General features: G+C 37.5%; 1 protein-coding gene across 1 annotated transcript in view; it reads left to right on the top strand.

The window, feature by feature from the left end:
• Nucleotides 1-23,559, top strand: part of VPS50 (VPS50 subunit of EARP/GARPII complex) — a 92,469-nt gene that overhangs the window by 12,534 nt on the left and 56,376 nt on the right. Inside the window, exons 5-12 of the mRNA XM_005504929.4 lie at nt 3,371-3,424; nt 5,689-5,759; nt 6,190-6,307; nt 6,401-6,436; nt 10,713-10,795; nt 15,560-15,602; nt 18,536-18,634; nt 21,178-21,318. Of these exons, the coding sequence (XP_005504986.2) occupies nt 3,371-3,424; nt 5,689-5,759; nt 6,190-6,307; nt 6,401-6,436; nt 10,713-10,795; nt 15,560-15,602; nt 18,536-18,634; nt 21,178-21,318 (645 nt within the window). The remainder of the gene's footprint in view (nt 1-3,370; nt 3,425-5,688; nt 5,760-6,189; nt 6,308-6,400; nt 6,437-10,712; nt 10,796-15,559; nt 15,603-18,535; nt 18,635-21,177; nt 21,319-23,559) is intronic.

Here is a 23,559-nt window from a genome sequence, read left to right on the forward strand (position 1 = left end):
GAACAAATTCCTTCTGGCTAGGACTGCTTTCCCCAGAATAAATCTATGAAATTTTGTAAAGTGTTAGGGAGAAGTTGAGCAAATGAATATGCCATGTTTCTCATCAAGAGGTATAAGGAAAGAAGTTGAAAGTGGGTGGTGGGCTTGGGTTTTGTGTGTGTGGTGTGGTGTTTTTTTTTTTAAGGCTGAGAGACAACTCCACTGAGGTATGCATGATAATCCTAATATCTGTTATCAATAATTTGGCAATTTAACCTGCATGGTGGGAACCGTCTGCAGCTGGACGAGTTGGTTTCAGTGCATGGCTGCTGCTGAAACATGTGAACTGGAAGGTGCATGCAGCTAATGAATAATAGGGGTGAGAACTGAGCACGAGGTTTCCAGGAAATATGGCTCAGATGTGTCCTTCTTTCAGAAAACAAACAAAATCTTTCAAAGCCAAAACTTTTGAAGAGAAATATGCATCCAGTTCTTCCCCCAGCATCCCCCGAGGCAGGATTAGGGTTTTCTTGTGTCTGCCTTAATCTAGTCAAAATATGACTCTGTTGTAGGAAGGAATTGTTGCTTGGATTTGTTTTCCTCCTTGGGCATGTTCCATGTTGCTAAAATTTATTGTATGCTGCATATCATGTCCTTGTGTTATATTTCCAGGGCTAGTATGAGAGACTATTGCATGTTTTCTTCTCCTGTCTCAATTATTGTCTGTTTATTTTGTGATATGTCATTTAGATTACTGTCTGTCTTAAAGGACATTAGAGCCCTTCATGGAAGATGGTACTGTAGAATGTTTTATGTTATTAGTTCAGTCCTAAAAATATATTGATGCTGATTCTGAATAGATTATTAGATGGAGGACTCATGATGTCTGTTGGCAGATCACACAATATCTCTGCTTTTGAAAAAGAATAAATACTGCATTTTTCATTTCAGTGCCTGTAGCTATAGCTGACATAGGATTTTACAATAGTCATTTAGAGATAATTCCAACTTCTAAATTTCTGAAACACAATTTACTCAAACAAGTGTGAATTACAGGTAATACAGCTCTGACCTTCCACTTCCCACTGACTGCTGCCATCTGCTTTTGTGCAGCTGATCTTGCTCATGCCTTTGTTTTTGGGGTCACTATAGTCTCTGAATTTTCGCTAGATTTTCCATTCCATGTTTTCATTCCATTGGATGGATTCCAACTCACTTAAAGCTTCTTTAATACGTGTATCATGACAGCTTTAATTTGTCTAATCCTCTTGGTACAGACGATTTGAATTAGGAGGCTTTTTAGTTTTATGTATGTTTGTCTTCATTTTATTTGGTAGACTGATATCCTCAGCTGCATATTTTTTTCTTTCTTCAGGAGATGAAATATTTTTTCCTGATGTGATAAGAAAGAGAAAATTGTTTTGGAGAAAATTGTTTGGTCCCCTCAAAGAACATTGTTGTTTGCCTGCATTGATAACTGCAGCCACATTCATTGCTAGCAGTTGCAATTCTAGATTCCAAAAGTTGAGAATTAAACCAAAACAAAACTAACCCCAACAAAATTGTATGGAAGATGCCAAAAGGAGTGGGACAATTTCAAAATGAATAACCTGTGATAATGTTGCTTATTCAAAATAAAGAGAATCACTTGGAAGCTCGGAAAAGTAATATCACTAAGTTCAGGGAAAGAAAAAAAAAGATGATATGACAGTGGCAGATGCTTGGTAGTCTTGAGGTTGTTATTGGTCAAGTGTAACTGAGAACGTGAAAACAAAAAAAAGCAGATTAAAAACCGAAAATGAGATACGTCTTTTGTTCATGCGTACTGCTTCATGAATCCCTCTAACAGTGAAGAATTGAACTGTTAGAAACTATAGGGGAATGCATGACTAGCAGGTGTATCCCTGTCCTAAAGTTTTGACAGGTACAAGGCTTATGGCAAGAACAGATTGGAAGAGGGAGGTGAAAATTCCACCAGATAGAGACTGTGCAGAGAACAAACCTTCTTTAGAGGCCCAGGGTCATGTAGGCTTGTGTAGCTTTTGGACTGATAACAAACTTTCCTGCCCCCCAGTGCTCTGGAGTGGTTCTTTTTCTGTCCTGCAGAAGAAACCTTTGTTATTTATAGAACAACTAAGAGGTTTTAAAATCATTTGGTGATTGTGGATGTTTTTTAATGTGCAAGGAGGAAAGCATAGCTAGTTACATGTCCTGTGTCCAGATTGCCACCTGATGATACTGGGGTACTTCAAACACCATTGGTGTGCAGGTGCTTTTCCAGAGGATGGGAACTGGCCTGGTGGAGCCACTGTCAGTTTGTTACAGGAATGCTGACTGAAGATCCCAACTTTGCTATGTTTGAATAAGCAGTCAAATTCATAAAAACTTCCTCATCTCTCTTTCCCAGTTGTGGGCTGGCTGACTGTCATAGCTAGTTTTTCCTTTTTCTTTCCTTTTTCCTTTTTTATTTTCATTTTTCCCTTTTTCTCTCCTTCTCTCCATCTCCTTCCTTCTCCTCCCCTCTCTTTCTCCCCTCTCTTTCTCCCCTCTCTTTCTCCCCTCTCTTTCTCCCCTCTCTTTCTCCCCTCTCTTTCTCCCCTCTCTTTCTCCCCTCTCTTTCTCCCCTCTCTTTCTTTTCATTTCTGGGAGTATTGTTCCCAAAGAAGAATATAGAACAGTATCAATAATTTCTTTTTCATGTTTGAACTGTTTGTGATCCCTTCAGAAAAAAACAAAACAAAACACACTATTCTCAAGCCTGTGTTTATATGACTAGTACTGTTGGATATTTTTTTTTTAAGCTTCTGTATTTGCACACAGGAGACTGATCTAGATGACAGTGCCCATTTTTAAATTCAGTACAGACTGCAGCTCTCAGTAGCATTCCACTTACGGTTAGTTCAGAACAATGGAGAAACTCTTAAAATATTAATGTTCTGTGTGCTAAAGAAAGGGTATAACATGCACAAGATAAATATTAGTTTTGATATGGGTTTTATTTAATACAATATCAGTTTGTAAGGTAGATGTCCTTACAGCTTTCATAGATCTCCATGCTAGATGGTTAACTTAAATTTGTACTCTAGCAGTACCACAAGCAGAATGTAAGCAATTACAGTGTCCTATATTATTTTTACTTGCTATTCCAGTGTGTTCCTTAACAAGCAGGAAAGGGATTAATTTAGAAATGCCCACTGATTCCTAGATAGAACTGTAAACACTTTTCTTGTCTTAACTGGTTGTCATTTTTTACCTTGTGGCATATTAATGAATAAATTTGAATACTACAGAGCTGAATGATAAAGAATCACAAACTTGTAGAACTTTAGTATAGGAATGGTCTACTTAATTGAGGTTGCTATGTATCACCTGTAATATACTTCTTTTTAAGGTATCTAAGAAAGTTGCAGACTTGATTCTTGAAAAACAGCCTGCATATGTTCAGGTAAGACAACTAACAGTCACTTTTTTAAGAGTAAACCACTCAATTATTTGCTGTTATAATGGTGCTCTTGTTTCATTGGGTATTAAATACATTAACAGTCATTTGTTAGTAGAGATGCTAGTGCCTGCTTAGAACCAGCGGTCTCTGTATGCTAAACCTCTTACCTGTGGAGTGAAAAGAGCCAAGGGCATATTGTGCTGGAGGCCCTTAGAATCATAAAGGCTTTGGCATATGACCTTTTTAAGAAGGCTTTCTGAAAACATGAATTCACAGGCTTGACTGTGGACTCGAACAGGAGATTCTTTAGTGCCTGTGTTTAGGAATGGTTTCAGATTGATATTGGGACCATCGCTGTTTAACATCTTTGTTGGTGACATGGACAGCGGGACTGAGTACACCCTCAGCAGGTTTACTGATGACACCACGCTGTGTGGTGTGGTTGACACGCTGGAGGGAAGGGATGCCATCCACAGGCACGTTGACAGGATTGAGAGGTGAGCCCATGCGAACCTCGTGAAGTTCAACAAGGGCAAGTGCAAGGTCCTGCACATGGGTCAGGACAATCCCAAGTGAAAATACAGGCTGGGTGGAGAATGGATTGAGTGCAACCCTCAGATGAAAGTCTTGGGGGTGTTGGTTGGTGACCCAGCAATGTGTGCTTACAGCCCAGAAAGCCAACCGTATCCGGGGCTGCATCAAAAGAAGCTTGAGCAGCAGGCCTAGAGAGGTGATTGTCCACCTGTGCTCTTGTGAGACCCTGCCTTGAGTCCTGCGCCCAGCTCCGGGGTCCCCAACACAGGAAGGACATGGACCTGTTGGATCAAGTCCAGAATAGGCCACAAAGATGATCAGAGGGCTGGAGCACCTCTCCTGTGAAGACAGGCTGCGAGAGTGTGGAGAAGTTGTGATTTGCACCTCATTTCTAGTATGAAGTACTGGTCTAACAGGCATTACTGTGGGCTGAGAGAGACATGGCACAGGCACAAGGCAAGGGATTTATAATTTTCCTTTCTCCTTGGAAGGAAAGGCATGCTTTAGGAACAACCAGTGGATGGAAGAATAAGAAAAGAAAAATGTATTCAGCCTTAAATGCTGGAGGGAATACTCCTTCTCTAGGGACCATTAGGCTGCGCTCTATCCCCACTGCATCTCCACTCGGGCACGTTCAAAGGAGATACTGTAGAGAATCTTTGCAGGAGGCAAAGCTGGCTTGGAGTTGCTCCTTATTGTATACATTTCCTCACAGAAAAGGAAATATTGACCTTTTCACTAGCAAAGTATGCTTTTAGTGAGAAGTTGGTACTGAGGAAAGTCATCCTTGAATTTGGTTTCTTAAGATATTATGCATATCAGCAACTAAGCTGTCATTTTTGCAAAAGCAGCATTGTTGACATAATGGAGGAACTGTTTTTGGTGAAAGACGCAGTTCAGTGATTTGTCAGAATTACATGTATCTTTGGAGAATGACCAGGAGCTTTTCTTAAACTGAACTAAACTTTAAACTTGTTTTTGCTTATCATATCTTTAGAATTAGGTTAGTTTTCAAGGTGAAAGTCTCTGTTCTCTTCATGGAAATCCCTTGATATGTTTTGAAATTATAAGCAGTATTTAAAAAAAAAAAAAAAAAGGCTTTTCTTTAGCATGGGGAGAGCATTCACTTTTCTGCAGTTCTGTTCCTAACAAAAGAAATCTTAATAGGTATGTTAAAAGTTTTATTCTTTTTAAAGGAGTTGAGATTGTGTTAGGCACTTCACTAAGTCAAAATCAAGCTAAATTCAGGTCACCTGTGCTGAAGAGTTTTCAGCTGAAATTCAACAGGATACAATTAACGTTCATTTGAAGTGACATCTATTAATTCGGTAGAATACAAGTGCTTCTAAAACAGAAAATGCTGCTCTCTGGCATATTAATGCAAATTAAACACTGTGCTTCTGTATCTGAAGCTTTGATCATTTTGCTGTAGGGCATCAATGGTATGGGGATTCTTAGGCTAAATGTACTGTATAAAAATGTAGAGCGTCCCACTGCAATGAAAATGGATTGCAAATATCTTTATTGAAAAGAGAATTGTATTTTAAAAGATAGCTTATATTAATGTTACATTCCCCTGCTTAGAATAAATAAAATGATGAAACAAATAATATTTAAAGTAACTCTGCAAAGTCACTGTAACATCTCAAGAGAAACCTACTAATGACTAGTCTTTGCTGGTGGGTAGCACAGCTTCAACTAGTGTTTTTATTTAACCTGTTGTCTCTCTGTAGGAACTTGAACGTATTACATCATTGCAGACTGGCCTTCAGTTAGCAGCGGTTATTTGCACGAATGGAAGAAGGTATCTTGCTTAAATAAGGGCAGAGATTGAAAGAGGGGAAAAACGTGTTTCAGAAGAAATCTGTAAACCCAAGAATTTTGTTTGCTGGTGATATTTCCTATTTATGTGCTGAATGGAATTAGCAATAGTAGTTAAAGATACTGAAAGAAATACCAGATGCTTTCTCTCTTGCAGCTCTCACTTTTTCAGTTGGGAGTTCTTTTCAAACCATGAACCTTTTGCCACACACCATTGATCCACAGAGAAGTTTTGCAGAAGGGAATACATACCTTCTTACTAGTCTGTTGGTATCATCTCAATTTCTGGGTTTCCCTAAAAATGCTGACAGTGTATTTTCTAGCATGTGTTTTGATGAAAACATTAGAATTTATTGGAAATAAGTTTTATTTTACATATTATCAAAGATTATGTTCATTTTTAACTTTGGCAGGCACCTGAATATAGCAAAGGAAGGCTTCACACAAACTAGTTTGGGGCTTCTTGCAAATCAGAGGAAACGACAGTTGCTTATTGGACTGCTAAAGTCTCTGAGAACAATAAAGACACTGGTATGTACAGTTGTTTTTGTTTGATGGCAAAATAGTTTTCTTCATTTCTGTGTAGTTATCACAGTTGTTTTTTTTTTTTTTTTTAAATTTTAGCAAAGAACTGATGTGCGTTTGAGTGAGATGCTGGAGGTAAGTCCCTGCCAGACTATTATAATTCGAAGCTATTCTAAGCCTACTTTTGTCAGTCATCTTAATTTTGTTCTTTCTTTCCTTCCTCTTGCAAACAGGCTATGAGTGTGTATGTGTGGTGATATTATATTTTTATGCTTTTTTAAAATGTTCTGAAGAATACTTCATGTCAGATAGCCCTTGTGCCAGGGTCGGGAAAGTATTTTCTGTCAAAGACCAAATTGTAATGGTAAGAATGCTCTGGAGCCTCCCTACCCTCAACTTATGCTGCTCCTCTGGTCTTAGCTTGGTATTTGGAAGAAAAGAAAAGGTGATATCTAGCTGATTATTGATATGCTGGGTCTGGATAAAGTACTTGTACTGGTAGGGTACTGTACAAATTTATGTAAGGGCTCCTTACTATTTTATTTGTAAGTATGGTATCTTCTCTTGTTATTAATTGTGTTGTTTTTTTAAGAGCCAGTTGAGAAAACATTGCAGCATGCAGACCATGACACTGAAAATTCTACTGATGCAGTATATCTATATTTACTGACTAAAGATGCATTAGATAGTTCTTGTCTTAAGCTGATTAAATTGTATGAAAGACAACTTCAGGATTTTGTTGACAACCACGCTTTAATGATGTAGTGTAACAATTTTGACTTGCTAGTTTACCAGATATCTACAGCTAATACTAGATGGAATGTCATTATGATAATCCCTAGTTACTAAATTTGGAAAGTAAGTAATTGTAACTCTTGAGATTCTTTGAGTTTAATTCCATCTTGGGTAATACACCTTGTCTCAGCACACTTTCCTGTTCTTTACCATGCAAGAGCGTATTAATTTACAGGCTGCATAAACATTGCCTTCTGCCTAGGAATCTCTGTACAATGATCATCTTTTAGTTTCTGTGCTGTATTGTGTTGCACAGGAAATCAGCTCTTCACTGTCTACTGGTGGGAGTTGTCTTGAGGCAGAAGTGTGCGTGTTGCATCCACACGCAGACCCTGATGTCTGATTGTCAGTGATTTTTAAACGTTAAGGACTGGAACTGCCCTTTCTGGCTAAGTTTTAGAGCTGTGCTCAGTGTATACTCCCAATAAGGTATCTGAGATATTGGCCAGTTTACTGTCTTTGTTCCAAGAAGGAGTTAACAGCTTGGAATATGCATGAGAACTCTTAGTAGCCATTCACAGGGGCACTTTTAGATAGGATTCTCAATTGAAAAAAGACCAGACACAAAGCTGTAATAACTTCCAGGGGTGAGCTGTATGTGGAATATGTTGGAAAACCTGCTTGTGTAACAAGGGAGGGAGCTGGGTCTCTTTAGCTTGGAGAAGAGGAGACTGAGGGGTGACCTCATTAACGTTTATAAATATGTAAAGGGTGAGTGTCATGAGGATGGAGGCAGGCTCTTCTTGGTGACAACCAATGATAAGACGAGGGGCAATGGGTATAAACTGGAACACAGGAGGTTCCACTTAAATATGAGAAGAAACTTCTTGACAGTGAGGGCGACAGAGCACTGGAGCAGACTGCCCAGGGAGGTTGTGAAGTTTCCTTCTCTAGAGACATTCAAAACCCACCTGGACACATCATTGCTGTGTAACATCATCTAGGTGTTCCTGCTCCAGTGCGGGGATTAGACTACATGGTCTTTTGACATCCCTTCCAATCCCTGACATTCTGTGATATATTACTGATTTGAGCTCTGCTAGACTTAGAATCATAGGATCATTTCAGTTGGAAAAGACCCTCGGGATCATTGAGTCCAACCGTAACCTAACTCTAGCACTAGACCATGCCCCTAAGAACCTCATCTAATCACCTTTTAAACACCTCCAGGGATGGTGACTCCACCAGTTTTCTGGGCAGCCTGTTCCAATGCTTGACAACCCTTTCTGTGAAGAATTTTTTCTAATACCCAATCTAGACCTCCCCTGACACAACTTGAGGCCATTTCCTCTTGTCCTTTCACTTGCTACTTGGGAGAAGAGACCAACACCCTCCAAGCTACAACATCCTTTCAGGTGGTTGTAGACAGCGGTAAGGTCTCCCCTCAGCCTCCTTTTCTCCAGGCTAAACAGCCCCAGCTCCCTCAGCTGCTCCTCGTCAGACGTCTGCTCCAGGCCCCTCACCAGCTTCATCGCCCTCCTCTGTACTCTCTCCAGCACCTCAATGTCTTTCTTATGATGAGGGGCCCAAAATTGAATACAAGATTCAAGATGGGGCCTTACCAGTGCCAAGTACAGTGGCACAATCACTTCTCTAGTCCTGGTGGCCACACTATTCCTGATACAAGCCAGGATGCTGTTGGCCTTTTTGGCCCCCTGGGCACACTGCTGGCTCATATTCATCTGATTGTCAATTAACACTCCCAGTCCCTCTCTGCCAGGCAGCTTTCCAGCCACTCTTCCCCGAGCCTGTAGCACTGCCCGGGGTTGTTATGACCCAAGTGCAGGACCCGGTACTTGGCCTTGTTAAATCTCATACAACTGGCCTCGGCCCAATGATCCAGCCAGTCCAGATCTCTCTGTATGGCCTTCCTACCCTCCAGCAGATCAATTCTCCCACCCAATTTGGTGTCATCTGCAAATTTACTAAGGGTGCACTCAGTGCCCTCATTCAGATCATTGATAAAGAGATTAAACAAAACTGGCCCCCATACTGAGCCCTGGGGAGCACCACTTGTGATTGGCTGCCAACTGGATTTGGTTCTGTTCACCCCAGCTCTTTGGGCCCAGCCCTCCTGCCAGTTCTTTATCCATCACAGAGTGCACCCATCCAGGCCATAAGCTGCCAGCTTCTCCAGGAGAATGCTTTGGCATATGGTGTCAAAGGCTTTACTGAATCTAAGTACACAACATCCACAGCCCTTCCCTTGTGTACTAGGTGGATCACCTTGTTGTAGAAGGAGATCAGGTAGGTCAAACAGGACCTGCCTTTCATAAACCCATATTGACTGGGCCTCATCATATGGTTCTCTTGTATGTGCCATATGATGTTACTCAAGATCATTTGCTCCATTACCTTCCCCAGCACTGAGGTTAGACTGACAGGCCTGTAGTTCCCCAAATTGTCCTTCCAGCCGTTTTTGTAGATGGGTGTCACATTAGCCAACTTACAGGCAACTGGGACCTCCCCAGTGCTCCCTGGTACTTAGTGAAGCAAGTACCAGGTTTCCAATGGAGAAAGATGCAAAGAGCTGTAAATGCAGCAATCATTTTAGACTGATGTACTGTTCTGTTTTCATCTAATGGATAATACGTGGGTTGTTTTTTTTTTTGTGATTTTAGCTAAACTTGATCTGCATTAGAACACTGCTGTTAAAACCAATTTAATTTCAGAAACTCCTTTCTGATAATAGCTCAACATAAATTACCCTTGCATTTTTACTCTTCAATCGATGACTTTGAAATTCCAGTAACAGCTTTGCATTTATCTCTCTGAAGCATGTAATAGAACTGATGTAATTAGGACAAAAAAGGGAAGCTATTAGCTATTAAAGAGGGTTTTCCTTCCTCCAAGAGCCTTTTTGACCTCCTATCTAATAGAATACAAAACCAGTAGTTATACCCAAGGTGCTGCCTATGTTCTGTTGGCAAGGTCTGGGGGTTCTACATTTTTGTGTGTATGTTTTTATTTTGGTTTTGTCCTGGCATCTTCGTGTACTTCCTGCTTTATCTGTCTACCTATTGGATATTCATGTTATAATTTAGGAAAATATTTCTTTTTTTTTTTTTTTTTTTAAAGTATGTTCTTCTTGTCCTGGGGCCTTGTGTGTGCCAATTGTCTTTAATTTCTAATTAGCTAGACAATGTGTCAAATTAAGTAGTGTTTATTTGGGCATAATGTTGGAGTGTCTCCCTTGTCCGTTTTTAGGTTCTGTACACTATAGCTATAGCCTACCAGTGCCTGAACTTCTTTCCTTTCTCATGAATTGATCACATTGTATTAAAAAAGGTTTGAAAGTTAACTGGAAAACTGTTAGTTGTTTTGTAATAAAGACTTTTTGATATGTTCTGTATGAATACATAAGTAAACAAAACAGCAATTATTTTGCATAAGGTAACGTAATACATAGTGTTTCCAGATGTTGCTTAAGTGTTTTCTAATTCTGAACTGCATGCGCATTAAGTTGTGCAACAGACCCTAACTCATTTCCTTTACTATATAGACCTGAGGCAAAATATTTGTTCTTAATGTTTATGCATAAGTATGTAAGCAAAAATGGGTACTGCAGTGTTTGCTTCAAAAGCCAAATTAGCTTTCTGTTGTGTTTTATCCTAAGGAAGAGGACTATCCAGGAGCTATTCAGCTGTGCTTGGAATGCCAGAAAGCTGCCAGCACTTTCAGACACTACAGTTGTATAAGGTAAGATGACATTGTGCAGATTTCAGCTCCTTTGTGATTTATTTGTAATTCTCATTCTCTAAAGCAGATTCGATTGAAATTTAGTTTTCTGCTTAAAAAAGTAAAATCGAGGCATTTATAAGTGTAAGCATCCTCACCAGTTCCCCCCCCAATCCCTGTACCATTACTAACTGGTCTTCACAATGGTAACACTATGTAATCTATGTTTGGACTATGTCATTGTTTTGAAACTGTTGAAGTATGTTGACAGTTAAACTTTTAACTAAAACTGAATTATATATAACTACTACAATCTGCAGCCTGGAGATACCAGAGCTATATTTTTAAATAAACAAGTTTACATTCTGGAATTAATTTACCTACAGCAAGATGGATTGTGGACGGTAACATACCCTGATTCTTAGCAATGAAATTAGCAAGTGCAGAGCTTCATGCTGTCATGGAGAAATTGCTTGCAGAACCTGAAATAATTTGAATATCTGCAGTTCCTAACTCAGAAAGACTTGGTTCCATTGCTTTTTAGAAAGAAAAAAAAAAATGAAGAATTGGGTAAACACGAAGTTCAAATTCATAATAGATATGACAATAAAGGAGTAAAATGAAGTGAATTTTGATGTTTCATCCACAAAGAAGATAATGGGATTAATTAGATATTCTTTTTCTGATATTTTTAATTATAATTTTAAATTTGTGGGGAAAATTCTGACATTGATTGGTCTTCTGTCAGACTGCTGTCTGACTTTGAAGGACCAAGAATCTATGAAAACACATGCTTTGCCTTCCTCTGTCCTCTAAATGTATGCTTTGTTGCAATTTCAGAGTAATTACCCATAATCCTCGGTTTCAGTTTAGGATCTGCTTTTGAGGTATAGCTGTTCCAGGATCTGAAGACGCACCAAAAAAGTGTGTGAAGTTAGAGATTGTACCTGGAAATAAGCCTCTTTCTATTCTGAAGCCAGATTTCAAAGCTGCGTTTTGCTCTCTTTTTAGTTCCATAAAACTTGTGGATGGATATAAATTGACTGTGCGGCCAACATTTGCCTACATGTATTAACATTTTGAATCCTTTCCTTATATGTAGTGAATGAAAACTATTCTTTGCTTAATTGGATGAGGAAAAATGTGGTTTCACTCAGTCATTGACATTACTCTTGAACAACTTTTGCTCTGCTTGACCTTTTGTAGACAGATGGGCCTTGCAGTTTTCCATATCTGTGTCTCATCTATACTGTTCAGTAAGGTCTCCTTAGTACTTATTGCTCTTTCAGATGCTCTGTGGCTCCAAACATTAGTCTGATCTATTCTGCATGTCTCCTGCATTTTTTTTTTCTTTTGGAGAAATCAGCAACATCTATTCATCTTGAAAAGGCAGCTTGATTTCTTAGAATCTTACAGTGCTCATCTGAAAATCTTGCTCTTTTGAGATTTAGGTTAAATTACACAGTTTGTACAAGTTAAATTCTGTTTTTTTTTGTACAGGATATGAAAGTTTCTGTTTAATGATAGTTTAGGTTTAATATTACTTTATTACAGCTTCAAAGTTTATCTCCACTACACTATGTCAAGTATAGCAAAATTTAAACAGTTCTCATTTTTGCCATTTGGAATATTTAACCGCAAAAGTCATGCTATTTTAAATTTGATAGCATACTGACAAGATACGTGACAAATAGCTGTGAGGATTTACTTTGTTATTGCACTCAAAAGGATATCCTTGCATTAAAAAAGACAGTGTCTTGAAAGGAAGGATGCTGACAGAAAAAATCAGCATTTCTTCTTTATTCTAAGAGTTTTTTGAGCTCATTTTTGTTTGCATTATGAGAGCAGAAGGACATTTTAGCTGTAAATCCCAGCCCCAGTGCACACATTTCAGTCTCTGTGCACTATTTTACTTTCAAAAGTCTGAGAGAATATGTATTGTATGGAATAGTGTCTCACTAGCCTTGGATTGGACTAAATTTATAAATGGATCTTTTGCATTTCATTTAGGACTGCAGTAAAAAACAGCCAGGCAAGAAAACAGATATGTGGTAGCATTTATAACATACTTACATGAGGCATCTCCTCAGTATCTTACCAAGACATTTTCACAGCATCCCTTTGATTGTCCTCTGTCCACATGGCAAGAATCAGTGCCTTCCTTTGTACAATCATTCTTCACATTTTTCATGTTGGATGGTGGTGGGAATTGAGTGTAGCTCTTAAACCCCGGGGGATTTAAACCTTTCTATGAAGTGTATAATTTTTTTTTATTTTGGTGTATACATAATCTGAAGAGAGAAGCACTTCAGCTCCCTGCTAAGACTTCTGCGGTTTTAAGAGTGGCTGCTTGTTTTCCTTTGGAATAACAGTCTGGATGTCTATTGTTTTTTGTTTTCCGTTGTCTTCTTCCTAGGGAATACTTGCATTATGTGATTTTTGTTTAAAAATATAAATCAAAGGCTTTTGTCTTCTGCTTGTTGATCAGTTCTGATGTGAGTAGACTCCCTTGAAAAAACTGTAGCAAAATGTAGTGTCAGATAATAGGATGACTCTGTTGCATTTGGGTTGAAATGTTATGTCCGTTGTATTGCAGTAATGTGCCTTCTAAAAATGGATTTGTATGGATGGGGATGCAAAAAGAAGACTTCTAATATTTTTTTAATGAATTGAATGAATGCCTTGAATTAAATTCTCAATTATGGTAAATGGGCTTTCTAATAATCATGTAGCTATTATGTCTGAGCACTACCTTTTTAATTCTGGCTTAGAAAATACAGATTTAGGTGGACACTGCATTTTTACATGTTAACTTCAACGCTTGATGAAAGTTACTTTTCTTACAAAATTTTGTGATTCCATCTTCTCTTCCTAAGTTAGTATAAATGTTGGCTGTACTCTTGCAAACACCTCCATGTGTCATAGCTTGGTTGAATAAATAAACTATGAATGTGAGTATTTAAAACTGGTGCTTGAGCCATCACTTGAATGGGAAGACAGTGCTGGAACAGGAGATGCACTAAAGAGTATTGATGAGAAACACGTGGCAGTTTTACCCTGCTTGTGTTTCATGTGAAAAAAGATCCTTTGAATTCCTACCCATCCTGCTGTCCCCAGAGGAATGAAACGTATGCATTGCAGAATGGCTTTGATCTTGGGGCATTTGCTGGGAATTGTGACAGGAGGGCTCAGATCCATGAGCTGCCCAAGATCAGAGGAAATGAGGAACTAGTGTTTGTGAGGATCTGTGCTGTTGTATGCGTGAAATTAGTCAAATCTGATCATCTGCAGTCATCAAGAAATGGTTTTTGAAGACCAGGAAGTTTTTCAGCCACTTGTTTGAAAGGAATCATAGTCTGGTGTTCATGTGGTACCTGCTGCCATTAGGGGCTTCGTGAACTTTCATAGGACTTAGAGCAGGAAAACTCATTCATTTTTTCAGTCTGTGCAGAGGTGACCTGTGTATCAACTTCTGTATTTTAGACCAGTTAATTTCAACATGTAAACCAGCTCCATGTTTATTCACAGGGGGTGATGGTCTATGCTCTATCCTGTACCTAGTTCTAAAGGTGGAAAGAACGAGAGGTTCTGTGCTCAGAGCAAGGTTCTTACTCTTGTTCTAATGTCTTCTTGTTGGCTGAAAGAAATGAGGAACAGGAAATGCTCATAAACTCCAGCAGGAGATGTAGTAGCATGAAACTGGTGTGGAGGCTTTTCTGTTTGCAGGCTTTTGCATGTGGAGAAACAACAAATAAATGTTCGTTACTCTATTTAGTGATTAATGCCAGCTCTTTCTGATATTCTTCAAAGAAAGGTTTAAATAGGAAAAAATGTATTGTATCCTGGTTATCTAGCAGAACTGAGAAAGGAGGGGTGATGGGCATATCATTTAAGTGGAGAGAACTAGGTATGGGACCTAGAATGTGTCTTTTGATAGTTAGTGTGGGCCCCTTAGGGGAAGTTTCAGAGCTCAGAAGTAAGTTGTCTAAAATCAGGTACAGTGATTATCCCATGAAACCTCTGTGCTTTCCATACTAAAGAGAATATCCTACCTATTTCTTGGTTGCTTCAACCCTTCCAAATGAAAACACAGTATTCATATTTTGTGTTTTATTTTTTATTTTTCTGTCTGGTGTTCTGAAATTTTTAAAGCTGATCGTTGGAAAGTGATGGAGCAGTTGTGCCTTTCTTTGTCCTAAATATTTTATGGTAGCTATTCTTGTTAACTTTTCTATACCAAATCTGGCTCAGAGAATTGAAATTATGGTCTTTAAAAGGTTTTCTGGGTTGAGTAAGCTTAAGTTCTTTTTTCTCTAAGAGGTTCCCGAGCAACAAGTAAAACTTACTGTATCATAGTTTGCGAAGAGTTCATAGCCCTGATCTGTCTGGTTATGTTCTGCTCTAGGCCAGAGTGCCAAATCAGAACATTTAGAGCAAGAGTTTCTTAGGAGTTGAGAATGTCTTGGAATGCTTGGCTAAATGGGGTCTTGTCTGGACCCTCTTAACACTGTTGCATTGTAAACCTAGGATAATGTGCTGCTGCAGCAGGTCGTTTAATTTGAAGTGTTAGGAATACTATAAATTCCTGCAGTAAGTGCCTTTCAGTAGTAACATTAGTGTGGGGATGCTAGTCTGACAAAGAAACAGCAGGTTAATGATTTATGATAAATTACTATATTGTGGCTTGGTAGCAGGCAAATACGTTTTTTGGAAACAAGAAACTTGGTGGGAAATGTTAATATGATCAGTAGTTTGATTTTAAACTTTTTTTTCTTTCATTAATAGTGAGTTAAATTCAAAACTGCAAGACACCTTGGAACAAATAGAGGTAAGAATTTAAATATTGGTGTTTAGTATGTTAGTATTTAACCTCTAGGTACTAGAGCTTTCTAATGCAACGTTACTAACAATTACAGAACATACACATTTCTTTCAAATACCGTATTTGAAATACTATAGTCATTGCTATTCATGTAGGTTTTTGTACTGCAGTCAAATCAAATGCTCTAGAATGTGTTGCCAAATGAATCAAGCTTACTACTTGTGCCCACTTTAAGTGGTAAAGCAGTCAAATAGGCACATAACATTTGAAGTACTGGAGCAAAGGTCTGCTCCCTGTATAGTGAAGGTGCACAGTGATTTTCAGTCCATAAACTGCTGCGAATTCTTTAGACCACTCCTAAATAGTTGTGAAAAGTAAATTAGCAGCATGCCAATGGGTTTGTATAAGCTACACACAAGATGACAGTTTCACTGGAAATTTTAGAGGTCAGCAAAAAGACAACTGCTGAGCTAAGCCAGAGGAAGTAATATTTTAATAGCTATGAAAGATTGCGACTAATACAGAAGATTAGTTTAAGTTAGTAAATAGTATCACAAAAGCAAATTCATATAAAATAGTGTCTTGCTGGAAAATGGTGGCAATGAACAACAGGAATTCTTTTAACTCTATTACTGCGTAATTTTGAGCTGGAACATGGCAAGCATTTTGTAAGAATTCTAGTGATATAGATATGTATAATGTATATGTAGTGTGAGTAGTGCCTGCACTTGTAATACACAGCAGGAAACTGAATTAGCTGTCCCAGCTGCTCTTTGGTCATGTGCTCTTTAGAAAGTCAGATTAGTGCATGTATTATTGCACCTTGTTATTTAATTCCCTGTACAGTTAGAACTTTGTTAAATTTCCTTCTTTTGCGCATTTGTACTTTAGCTTTCTTGCAAAGCTTTTCTTTGTTATTTTACTCTTTCACTGATATATGCTCTATTCAGAGCATGACTGATTCAAAGGAGCTAATGAAATTACTTTTCTTCATAGGCCAGTCATTAAACTACTTTTTTTTTTTTAAGATCACTCAGCTTTCACTCCTATTGCTTTAATTTATGTGCCATTTATTCCTTGTGAGAAAACATCAAAGTTGCTTAAAAGGAGACGTGCATCTTTACTTCCAATAACAGCTGGAAAAAGCAAAATCAAATTCTGCTTGTACTAAAATCTGCTGAAATGTGCTATGTTGGTTGGTGATAGCAATTCACAGCTGGCCACATAATTGTATTCAAGATTTTTATTTATTAATTGTGAATTTATAGAAATACCTTATTTCCCCTCTTGTGAAAGCATCTTATTTATAACTGGAATTATGTCTGCATGTTGGGAGAATGTAAGTCATCCTGGGCTTCATAGAGTGTTCCTGTGAAATACATACTCTAATTAATATAGAATCATGTTGTACTAATTAATGTTTAATGAGTCTTCTCAATAGTTGAGTGCCTCTGCTTATGTCCATTTTTTTTTTTCTTTTTCCCTTTAATTTAGATTTTAACATTGACCTTTTATACTGTGTTACAAATAAAATGCAAGGTGGCTATCATTGAAAGAACCATTGAAAAATGTAGCTTAAAAGATTAATATGCTCTGTGTTTAAGAACTGTGTTGATGGACAGTTTGATATACCTGTTTCTCTGCTTGTACAGATGTTCTGTATGAAATAAGAAACCACATTTTTTTATTTAAATCAGTATATGGCTGAAATTCAAATTGCTGAGTAACCCTTTAAAGAAGTTCTGAATCTTTAGGTTACTTGTCCTTTTACCATTTTGCTTTGGAAAAAAATGCAGTATTTGATTCTATTCTGCTCTCATATTTTGTGCTTAAAGCAAATATTGATCTGCTTAAAAAACCCCAGCAAAATGAAACACACACTCTCCCAAGCCCAACAGTAACAAAACCCCCCTACTAAATCTTTATAATTAAAATTCATCAATATTTTGTGACAAATAGAGTAATTAATGAAAATTTTGTATTGGAGTGAGTAAAAGTACATAGGGACACTAAACAACCATCTCTTGTGGTTTCTATTTGCAAGAACAAGACTACATTGCAAGATCCTTAAATAATAAGAATTGAAATGGCTTTAGTGAGTAGCAAGGAGAGAAAGTACCTGCTAACTGTGTGTATTATTATACTATTGATTCCTGTTTTCTCGCATTGTTAATTGAAAATAACTAGAGTTAGGCTGTGTATCTCTGAATATATTACAGCGTTGACATTAGAATTATGTTATTAAGCTACATGGTTGAATTTGTGGAAGTCATTAAGTACATGACCGTATTTTTTTTTTTTTTTTAAATTCAGTGCAAATAAAGATGAACTTCATTACAGCAGAACTGTTGCAGTGTGCTAAGATATAGCCATGATAGCAGAACTAGTACTTGTGTGCGCATGCGCTTTCTTTTCTTCAAATGTGGTACTGAATATTGTGCTGGTATTGTACTCCATAGATGACTTATTTCACAATGAACTTTTAAGTCAGATGTTGTTAATTCCATTTAATAGATAGCGGTCAGGTTAAGAAGTCTACAAATGAATTGCTTGAGCTGAGACACCTGTGGAACATTTTAAATTTTTTTCCCCAGATCTGGGGGTTTTCTGAGAGTGTGAGTAGACCAAGTTAGAAATCCCAGCTCTCCCATATTGTGGTGCTAGACTTGCTCCAAGTAAACATCACTTTGAATTTGACTTAAACAAACTAGTGTACTTTTAACTGTGCTTGTTCTTGGAAATGGGGGAACTGTTTGGCTGACAGAAGTCTCAGACTGAAGTACTGCAGTCTGCAAGAAGTACAGTCCCAGCGATTGTACAAGCATAATTATGAGATCATTTAAATAAGCATCTTTTCCTCAGTTGCTATTGCTTAAGTAATGTATTACTTGGCCCGTTTTTATTAAGTGTTTAACACGTTTTTTCCTTCATTTATATAGGAACAATTGGATGTAGCGCTCTCCAAAATATGCAAGAACTTTGATATCAGTCATTATACGAAGGTTCAGCAGGCTTATAGGCTGCTTGGAAAAACACAGGTTAGTTCTCATCTTCTGAGAGCGGTGTAGCAGTGTGAAGCTTTGAGTGCTGTGATGGAAGTCTATTTTCCTAATGCTGATTAATCTTGTTGAGTATACAAAGGCTTTTATAATGCTCAGATAATTATAACAGTAATTATTGAAGGTAAAATGTGTATTATGGTAACATGTAGCTTTTTGGACATTGTATAACTCTAACAGTTCCATATTTCAGCTCTATTTATGATGCTGTTTGCATTGTTAATTGTGTTTGGGCAGGTGAGTACTACTTTTCATAGCTAGGTGGCTGTTACTGAGTTGTGCACAACCTGTACCTTGCATGTGTGCATTCCCATTTTATGTTGTACTCAAATGCCACAGGAATGAAGATGTGAGGAGATACTTTTTTGGCAACAAAATGTGACAAAAGGCATGTCAAATCTATACTGTGGACACGTCCTAAAAGTTGCATCTCTGTGTGCCTGGAGCCTTTTATATGTAGGACTAAACTCTCCGATAGGATGTAGTTCTCTTCTGTTGGTGCACGGCCTCAAGGCTGAGGATGGTTTATGTGGGAAGGCAGTGAACGTGTTTCCTTTGGAAGCAGACATGAAGTGTGGGCGCTGGAACCAAGCTCCTGGGAAGTGAAGGCAGGTAAAGAGAGAAGAAAGTCCCTGAGGCATCTTTCATCATTGATCGGTGCTCATAACATAGTGCGGCTGAACGTGGTGGTGCCAGTACAGCAATGATGTTTTGCTCAGAGAAGAGATTCCTTCAGGGAGCTTTAGTTGCTAAAGATCACATCAAAGTGTCTGTCCCCTGATGATGGCAGGACAAGAACCCCATTTGTTCTTTATTATGCTTGGCTTTTTAAAAATGTTTTTCCCAGTATTCAGAAGGATGGCTGACATTAGAATGCCTTATTTTTATTTGTTTTTAAGGTTTTGTTTGTTTTTTCTTTCTTTCTAATTAGAACCTTTCTAGCAAAATGGGTTCTTTTTCCATGGCTTAAGTGTGATAACAGTATAACTGCAGTAGGACAGACACAGATTTCTTTTCTCATACTTTGACAACGTACAGAATTATTTGAGTGCCTAAAGGCTGCAACTTGAAATCAGGCGAGAAGATTAATTAGACTTTTCCTTTGTTAGTGTTGTGTGGGCAATTCCTTTATTTCCTGAACAAAAGCAGAGATAATGCTTTCACTGCTCTGAAGTCTAGTGCATGATATGGTGAGAAAGTCAGACTTTTTGTTGGAGAGGAATGAAGTTTCTGAACAAAACAAAAGTGGTATTTGTTACTGCATGGTTTTGCCTGCTATGCTTTCATGATAGAATGACTTGTTTTCGACATTCTTTTTTATTACAATTAAAGTATGTATTTTGAACTTGTCCTGAAAAGAATTTAGTTGTGTCATTATTTAAATATCTCTCATTTTGATCTCTTCTCATTAGACAAAAATGCAAGAACCTTCAATGTCTTCAGTACTTTTCATGTCTTCATTTGTCATTCTGTTTTCTTTGACTAATTCAAGTTAGGACTAGCTGCAGAAGATTGGTTATTTGCAATAGGATTGAAGCAGAATTGCTTGCTCAGTTCTTATGGTGGTAATTGAGTTTTCAGCTCCTGTCAGTAGCTAAGAATGTTAAATAGCAGGTAGTGAAACTGAGCAGTTTCAAATATGCAGGACCTGATAATTTCATTCTGGCATATCAAATAATTAAAAAAATCAATTCTTATGTACCATATATACCAATTATTATATCTTCAAGCAGTGAGAAGAGTCAGTGTCCGAAATGGACTGATGTTATGTACAGTTTATTAACAAAGGATCAGGGAAACAGCCTGACCTGAAACTGGGGTGTGATTGTCGCAAAACCTATACTTTATTTAGTTATAATTAGTTATATAGTTATATAATTCAGTACATGTACTGATTTTTTTTTTTTTCCTGGAAAAAATAAGTTTAAACAAATGTCATATTTTGTTTCTATTGTCAAGAGAGTTTTTGTAAGAAATTCATTGATGTGATGTGCATGCTTTTCTGTAACACTTAATCCTACTTTATATTCCTCAAGGAACAACTCTGTTTGGCAAGTGAATGGATTGCGGACTTTGTAATTCTGGGTTTAGTTTTATTAATTGCAAAGGAAATATTTTTATTTTAGTGTGAAGTGTTTCCAGTGGGAAAAACAGCACTGATCTCAACTCATTTCTTTTTGACACATTCATCAGTGATTAGGAAAATAAATGAATGAATGAGTGAATTCTATGTTTAAATATATATATAAAATTTATATTTACTAGTGGTAATGTGAAATAACTGATGAGTTATAGAGAGAGAATGGCAGGGGGAGCTGATTTTACTGATAATACCCAAACTCTTTTATGTTACCCTGTTGTAATATTATCATGTCTTCTGTTGGGTATTTTTGAAACAAAGATTGGAGGCTGTGCTTACAATCTTTAAGCATTGAGTATTGAAAAAGACTTACATTAAAGGACTGTGGCATATGACAAATTTAATTTTACTATTTGATTTTATGTTATTCCTTTTCTTTCAGACAGCAATGGACCAGTTACATATGCACTTCACCCAAGCCATTCACAACACTGTGTTTCAAGTAGTCCTTGGATACGTGGAGCTGTGTGCAGGAAACACAGACACCAAGTTTCAGAAGTTACAGTACAAAGACCTCTGTACAGTATGTAATTCTTGCAAATATGTATATGTTTTAATCTGAATTTTTCCACTGTTTTAAGTGTACCTTATTTAAGTAGGGACTCAGTTATTAAAATAACCCTACAGTTATTGTAGTTTCTTGATACAACTCATAGGCTAATTGAGAGATTGGTTATTCACAACTTAATGCTGATTTTGATTGCACTAAATCTTAGCACTTTGAAGTTAGTGTGCACACTTATAAATGAAGTAGTACATCATAGGATACAAAGAGGAGATCAAGATTTCAGAACTCCCATGTCTTCAATGTTATATGCTAGTTACTGGAAGCACCATTAGCTTTGAACTTTATTCAGTGCGTATAGGCTATATTGACAGTTTCTGTAATACTGCATTTCAGTATTGATTATTGTAGAGATATGAACTTAACTGGAGTCTTCCCATTACTCCTAACTTTGCATCAGATTTGCTGCACATTTTTATTAAGATAAGGGACAGCGGTACTACTGAGATGCAAAACCCTGATGACAGGCAAATAATGGACTGGGCATAACCATCTATTTTCTTCTAGTATAGATTTTAGATGCAGTTTCTTGCATATGTAGATATTTTTTTAATGTTATTAAATGAATTACTGTATTTTGAGTAGTATTTGTACTTCGCTCTTTAATTCTTTCACTTGTTATCTTACTGTTACACCCTGAGAAATTTTCTTAAAATTTGGTGGTGGGTAGAGTGAGTATGAGATATTTTAGGTGGTCCATTTAAAACCTGAAATTACGTTTCCATCTTCAATGTACTTCATTCATTTCTTTCAGTCACAGACTAAACCCTCATTGTACTTCATTTGCTCTAAGACCCACCCCATCAGTTGCAATTTATTAAATCAAAGTGCAGTCACAAGGAGATTAAACTTCACATTCGTATACACTTTCTACTCTTTGATTCCGCAAATCTCCTGGGGTTCTGTAGGTTCAACTAGTAAACAGCACATCTGCATTGAAAACCATTTCATTGTGAAGAGTTGCCCCTTTGACTTCCAAGGCTTACATAATCTAACAGCCTTCGTATGAGTGGAAGTAGATTATGAAAAATTAATTTGTCAGGAGTAGTTGACATAAGTATTAATGAAGAGAATGAGTAAGGTTCCAGATAGGTTGTATTTGCACTTCACTGAGGTGAAACCTAATTGAAAGCCAGCAAACCCTGAGCTCTGTTCTCTAGACGGCAGCCCTTTCATATTTCTGTTTGTCTTCAGAGGGTGTTTTTGTTTTCATTTCTTAGATTCTAATGCAGTTTTCTTCTGAGTTTTTTGCTTTATGCTTCTATATGCCCTTCAGTATTATTTCTCACTCTTTGCTAATATTTATGATACAAAGCCCAATTATTTCCATTTACAAACAGCCCTACTGAGCTCCTCCTGGCATCTTCTAAAATACAGATTGAGTGCTGCTGTTAATCCTTACCCTTTACAGTGCAGAAGGATCTGTGGTTTTTACTGTGTGGTTACAAAATTATTTCTCATTATTTCTATTTGGTTTTCCTTCTGCAGAATCCTCATGAGGTGGTTCTTCAGTTATGTGAGCCTGTTAATAGCGGAAATTTGTCAATCTGTAGCTACCCAAATGTTAGGACTATAATGTTCTCTGAATACTGCAGTAATTTCCTTGAAATTTATTTATTTATTTTCTAATTTTTCATTACTTTCTTGGCAACAATTAAGTATTTAGGGACAGGCTGCACAGGGGAAAGTTTAGTGACTGTTACAAATCGTGTTGTTCAGTGTTGGTTGTTACCCATTGCAGTGCATTTGTGAAAATCAGAGCGCTGAGTAAGCTGGATTACCATAGCAATTCCATTCCTAACTACCTGTAGAAAAAATACCGGCAGTTTTTAATCTCTTGCATTCAGTTGTCAGGGAACAAATTGTTTAAGGCTAAAATATGAGCCTTTTTTCTCCATGTCTGGTTCCAGTGAGAACCCTCTTCAAGCTGTCTACACTGGTAGGACAGGATGCTCTTAACATGTAAGTGGTTATGGCATGCTTACTGTAATTAAACAATGGAAGTCATACAAAATTGAAGTCCTCCTTTTTGGGAAGACGTCTTGTGTGTTTCTAAAAATCTTTCTAAATGAACTCATGTAGCTCATTTCCATTTTACATGAGTAGTGGGAAACTACGGTGGGTTTTTTTCTTTGTTTTAATTTTTTTTGTATGTTTCCTTCTGGAAGTCAGACGCTGGATTTTATAACAATGTGGGCT

The sequence above is a fragment of the Columba livia genome, chromosome 2 (assembly GCF_036013475.1).
Source record: "Columba livia isolate bColLiv1 breed racing homer chromosome 2, bColLiv1.pat.W.v2, whole genome shotgun sequence".
Taxonomy (NCBI): domain Eukaryota; kingdom Metazoa; phylum Chordata; class Aves; order Columbiformes; family Columbidae; genus Columba; species Columba livia.